Source organism: Vicia villosa, unplaced genomic scaffold (assembly GCF_029867415.1).
Source record: "Vicia villosa cultivar HV-30 ecotype Madison, WI unplaced genomic scaffold, Vvil1.0 ctg.000577F_1_1, whole genome shotgun sequence".
In the NCBI taxonomy this organism is placed as follows: Eukaryota; Viridiplantae; Streptophyta; class Magnoliopsida; order Fabales; family Fabaceae; genus Vicia; species Vicia villosa.
In genome coordinates this window covers 642,820-649,260 of record NW_026705263.1, presented here as the reverse complement: position 1 = coordinate 649,260, position 6,441 = coordinate 642,820, and the positions used below count along the sequence as shown (strand labels likewise).

The window sequence follows — 6,441 nt, the reverse complement described above, 5'->3', positions numbered from 1 at the left end:
CTCCTCTAGAAAAGATCAGTAGATCATCAGCAAAACCCAGGTTAACAATTTTCAGCTTTATGCATTTGGAGTGATACCTAAATCTTTTATTCTCATCAAGCTTTTGAAGGATCCTATTGAGATACTCCATTACCATCACAAACAACAGGGGGACAAGGGATCTCCTTGTCTCAGACCCCTTTGGGCTTGCAAATGCTCAGAAACAGTAGTATTAACTTTGTACCTGTAAGATACAGTCTGAACCATAAGCATACTCCACTGGATGAATCTTTTTGGGAATCCCATTTCAGTCATAATGTCTTCCAAAGCTTGCCAATCAACACTATCATAAGCTTTTTGCAAATCCATTTGAATCATACACTTTGGAGCCCCTCCATTAGCACTATAACCTTTCATCAATTCATATGCTAACAAAATATGATCTTTGATTTGTTGCCCAGGGATAAAAGCTGCTTGATCAACATGAACAACCTCTTTCAGCACTTTCCCAAGCCTAGTTGTCATGACCTTGGATATTATCTTGTAAATCACTGTACAACATGAGATAGGCCTGAAATCTCTTACCATACAAGCAGTTGGACTCTTAGGAATGATAGTCACCAGGGTACTATTAGCAGCCCTATACAATCTGCCATTGTCAAAGAAGTCCCACACTGCAACCTGGATATCCTTCTTAATAATAGGCCAAGAAGCTTTGAAAAATTTCGCCCCATATCCATCAATGCCTGGAGCAGTTAGGTCATTGATGGATTTCATAGAATCATATATCTCTTTTTCTGTTACTTTGGCAGTCAGGATAACACAATGTTCCATGGACAATTGTTTGCCTCTCCTCATGGCATCAATGTCTATTTTCCTTAGGTTATCTTTTTTGTGCCAACTAGCTGTCTATAAAATTCTAGAACCTCCTTCTCCATACCTTTCTGCTCCTGAATGAGATTACCATACTTATCCTTCAAAAAAAAATATTGGATCTATTGGTTCCAGTTCTTATCAACCTCTTGCATAAAACCTTCTATGTCAGTTACAACATTAGGGAATTTGAAATGGTACTTATGATGGTGCCCCTGATGTTTTTGCTGCAGCTTTAAAAGGCAATGGTCAGATACACTAGGTTCCATTATCACCAGCACAAAGTCAATGTTATCTTGATGCCAATCCAAATTGCCAATTACTCTATCAATACGAGAGTATATAGTCCCTGTGCTATGTTTGTTGCTCCAAGTATAGTGGTCACCCTTACTCTCTTTCTCAAATAAACCAACTCTATCCATCATGCTAGCCAGATCAGAGTATTCACTTTCTTTTACCTTGTTACCACCTAGCCTGTCATTCACAGATAGAACATTATTATAGTCCCCCATTACTAACCAAGGGCCCGTGGTTATCTTGTGGATATTCTCTAACTCTTCCCACATTTTTCTTCTCAAATTCAATGTATTATGGGCATATACAGCCATGCACCATTGTTGCAGAGTTCCATTCAGGTTGTAGATGCCCACATGGATACACTGATCCGAACTAGAGACCTTCTCAACCCTCACTCTACTACTATCCCACATGAGCCAAATTATACCATTGTAATGCTTATCATAGTTGTCAATAATAGACCACTGCTGGCCTATCTGGTTCCTAATGGTAGAAGCCTTATTCATCTTAACACAAGTTTCAAGTAAAATACTAATTACAGGGTTTAGGTGTTTGAGACGGGTTACAATCTCCCTACATTTCCCTGAATTATTTAACCCTCTTAAATTCCATGACACCATCATGGGATAGGTACCGGATCCCCTCCCCCAGCTTCCACACTACCATCTAGAGCCTCATATCCATTTTGGCAGGGCACCTCATCAATTCTCTCAGGTTCAAGCAAGACTATCTTTCCTTTTGCTCTTTTGTTTTTAGTCACTTCAGTCCAAGAGGATGAAGCTTGCTCAATAGGGTTATTTGGAGTACATACCTCAGGTAATGGTGCTTTCTCCTTGTCCTTTACCTCCCGCCATTGCTTGACTGGGGCCTTCTTTTCTCTATTGCATTGATGGCCAATCTTCTGACATATCTCACAGAAAAGTGGCTTCCATTCATATTCCTCCAATTGATTCAACTTGTTCCCTTCATTATCTCTAATTTCTATTTATTTGTTATCACTAAAAATATTAATTTTTTTAATTTTAAATAAGATTAAAAATTTATTTATTTTACGAGTACTATCAACACAATATCTATTTTATTTTAATCAACTATTATCTTGATTTAAGAGACAAAATTCTTATTTTTGAATATTAATTTTTTTCTCCATCACACAATTCTTTGTTTCTTCATTTTGTATGAATAAAAATGATTAAAGCATTTTTAAATATTAATTTTTTTCTTTATCTCACGATTATTTTTTTCTTCTTGTTATATAATTATTGTTCATTTCACAATTAATTAAATCATTTCAAATTTTATATTTGTATTTAAATATATTTTATATCGCAAATAATTTTGTTATCTCACGGATCATTATCAACACAATATTTATTTTATTTAATCAATAATTACCTTTATTTGAGATAATTTTTATTTTCAATTGTTAAAAAGAAATTCTCCATCTCACGACTCATTTTTTTAAATGATTATTGAATACAATTTATAATTAAATTACTTATTTTAAATTTACATGTGTCTAAATATATTGTATACAATATCAAATATATTTATTCGTGCGGAAGCACGTCTATCATACTAGTATCTATATATTAAGGGCCTGTTTATTTTGGCTTTTTTTAAAAATGATTTTGATAGTGTTATTAAATTTTGTGAAAAAAATTTTTGCAAAGAAACTTTTTATAAAAGCTTCAAATAAAAATTTTGTTTGAATAGTTATTCTTAGAATGTGATTTTAGGTATTTCATCTAGTTATGGGTAAAAAATTTGGATATCAAAATTTCAAAAAATCACTTAATTTTGAAGCTATTTCAAATATATTTTCATAAAAATCATTTTTGAAATACAACTTTTTGAAAAAATTATGATTTTGACTAAATTTTGGTCTTCAATTATATATGTTTATGTTATAAGATGTCAAAATTAGTGTTTCTTTTTAGAAAAAACGAAAATAAAAAAATTTGTAATATTTTGAAAAACGGTTTTAGAAAATCTATTTTCAAAAATCCATTTTTTTTAAAGCTGAAACAAACTGGCCCTAAATATCAATTGCATGAACTTCCTAAATTATCCTTTACTTTAAATTATTTATATTAAGAAAATGGCATTTAAATAATCAAATAACGTTTATCTTTTTTATTCCTATCTTCTATTACAAATATACTATATATCTAACTCTTTCCAAGGTTAACATGTGATATTATTATTATTTTTTTTTGGTTTCATGGAAAGGCCCAGGAAAAAGTAAACTAAACAAAACCTACTCTAGGATGAGAGACACTCTTTCTATCACTATCAAAACTCTTCACCAACCAATAAGGCATGCACTGAAATCTCGTGTAGCCACCCTTGAACTCCTTTCCATGCTTAGCTAGCAAATTAGCACAACCATTAACCTCTCTATACACATGCACCATTTTTTAACCTTCATCAATTAAATCACCATTAAATATTACATCCGTCAATTCTAACTCTTGATTAAAATTTTAAATTTCTCTCACGTTTTTGTTTCCACACTTTTTCCGTTTCATTTTAATTATTTTCTCTCTATTTATTTATCATCAGTAAAAATACTAATAATTTATTTTTAATTTTAATAAAATTAATAATTTATTTTATCCCACGAATCACTATCAACGCAATAGTTATTTTATTTTAATCAATTATTGTCTTAATACAATTAAATTTATCTGATTATTGTTCATTTTACAAATAAGTAAATCATTTCAATTTTTTTTTTTTGGAGTAAAAGAATTATATTAATCCAAAAAACGTTTAGATACATGCGATCACTAGGATCCCGCAAAACAACAAGACAAAGCAGGCAACAACAACCTATGCTAAGCCATTAGTTTAGCAATATGATGTCTAATAGCCTTTGAATTCCAACCCCTATAGATAATACTATCTATAATTCTATCACCATTGTTGGAGTAGTCTCTAGTACCAAAAACAACTTCATTTCTAAGGCACCAAATACCATAGATAACTTCTGTAAAGGCTAATTTCATGATTCTAGCCCTCCACCCTTTTCTCTTAGTAGCATCAACTATCCATCTCAGTTCATTTTGCAAATCCAACAGATGATGATCCACTTCAACCCACTGCAGGATTTGGATCCAAATTGTTGAAGTACTACTGCAATTGAAGAAGATACGGCTCATTGTTTCTGGTTCAAGTTTACATTAGTTGCACATGGGCTCAGTAATCATACCAAATCTAATAAGTTTATCCTTTTTTGGCAATCTACCATGATATAGCATCCAGAGGGTAAAGATTGCAATCTCCATGGAACTTTAACAGTATCCTCAATAAGGGTCATGTAAACTTTCTTCATGGAATATCTTTGACTATTAATCATAGTATCCCACAACTGCTGCAGCTGACTAATATGATCTCTTTTTCTCATAATGTTCTTAAACATCCAGGACCAAGAGCTCTTTAAGGTAGCTGCAAAGACTGGGGTATGTTTCAAGTAATAATTGTGAATCCATTGCACCCACAAGTTGTCTGCCCTCCTACAAATGTTCCTGAGACACTTGAACATTGTAACCTGGTTCCACACAGTTATATTGACAAGATTAAGGCCACCATTACTTCTAGGCTTGCAAACATCATTCAAAGCTATAAGACTTTTTCTGCTTTTGGCTTGTTTACATGTCCACAGAAAAATCCTACAAATACTATCAATTTTATGTAGCACATATTTAGGAAGGAGAAAGCATTTCAAATTTTACATGTGTATCTAAATACATTTTATATCATAACAAATAAGTCTTTTATCTCACGGGTTATTATCGATAGTTATTTTATTTTAATCAACAATTTGTCTTGATTTGAATGACAAAATTCTTATTTCAAAATATCTAAAACAAATTCTTCTTCTCACGAGTTATGTTTTTTTTCTTTTTGTATGATTATTTAATATAATTGAGTTTATATAATTATTTTTCATTTAACAATTAAATATTTCATTTCAAATTTACATATGTATATTAATATATTTTATATTATATCAAATAAACTTTCTATTTTACCGGTCACTATTAGCATCATACATATTTTATTTTAATTAATAACTACCATAATTTAACAGATAAAATCTTTATTTTCAAATATTAAATGTTTATTTTTCTTTCATCTTACATTTCCTTTTTTTCTTTTTGTAATTTAATACAATTGAATTTATATAATTATTGTTTATTTTAAAATTAATAAATAATTTCAAATTTAAATACCTAATAATTTAGATCATATCAAATAAATTTACCTGTATAATTAAATATAGGTTTTAATGCACTTTTGGTCCCCGCAAGGTAGCGAGTTTTTGATTTTCGTCCCTGTAAATTTTTTTTAGTGCCTATATCTTACTTTTTGCTAGAGGTTTAGTCCCTAAAGCCAAAATCCGCAGGAAAATCTACAGGTTTCCTGTGGATCTTCCTGCGAATTTTTCTGTGCATTTAAGCCTTAAATATAATAAAAAAATAAATTCAGGTACAAAATACGAATGCAGAAAAAACATTAGAGATGTCAGCTGACCACATTGTGAAATGTTATTCCCCTAAGTACAAAAGAGAGTCATATTCCTCTAACCCAAAGGAAAAATTATCTTTGATTTGGTTTTATTAAAGTGTTTTTAGTTTTTAAAATTTAAAAATAATAAAATTTGTTTACTAATTTAGTTTTATAAATTATCTTTTAATAATTATTATTTACTTAAAATTTTAAAAAAAATTTAAAAAATTTAAATAGAATTTATAGATTTTAATATTTAGTTTTACAAATTGAGAAGAGAATTCATTAATAACAATTTTATATTATGTAACTTTAAAATAATTTTTAAGAATAAAATTATAGAACATTATTTTCTTTTATTTTTCTACTTTAAAACTATTTTTTAAATTTAATTCATAAAATTATTTTTTAAAACTTAAAACTAAAACTCATTCCAACAATCCAATATGTAATTACCTTTTTTATAATCATTTGATTCTCCCTCCTCTTAAGCAACGATTGTATACATTTACTAGTAAGAAATCCGTGCGCACATTACACGTCTATCAAACTATCATTCGTAAAGTTTGAATTATTTTTCAGTTGGTTAACATTCACATAGGTATAAATATAGGTTAATAATATGTATTTTCTTTTAAAGCATTGGGCCGTACTTATAATAAATTGTACAGCCAATTCTCTCACTTGAATTATATTAAACAACAGCAAGCCAAAGATTTAAAAGATAGACATTAAAATAAAGGTGGTATCTCATAGATACGTTCACATCTACCCGTG

The 6,441-nt window shown here is 29.9% G+C and overlaps 1 protein-coding gene across 1 annotated transcript; it reads right to left on the bottom strand.

Annotated features, from left to right (window-relative positions):
* Positions 1-974: 974 nt before the first annotated feature.
* On the bottom strand, positions 975-3,566 carry LOC131629522 (uncharacterized). Its single transcript, XM_058900303.1, has 3 exons — positions 3,410-3,566; positions 1,784-2,130; positions 975-1,655 (listed from the first exon to the last, which is right to left on the bottom strand). Exons 1-3 carry the CDS (start codon positions 3,564-3,566, stop codon positions 975-977), a joined length of 1,185 nt encoding a protein of 394 aa, XP_058756286.1.
* Between the last annotated feature and the right edge of the window lie 2,875 nt (positions 3,567-6,441).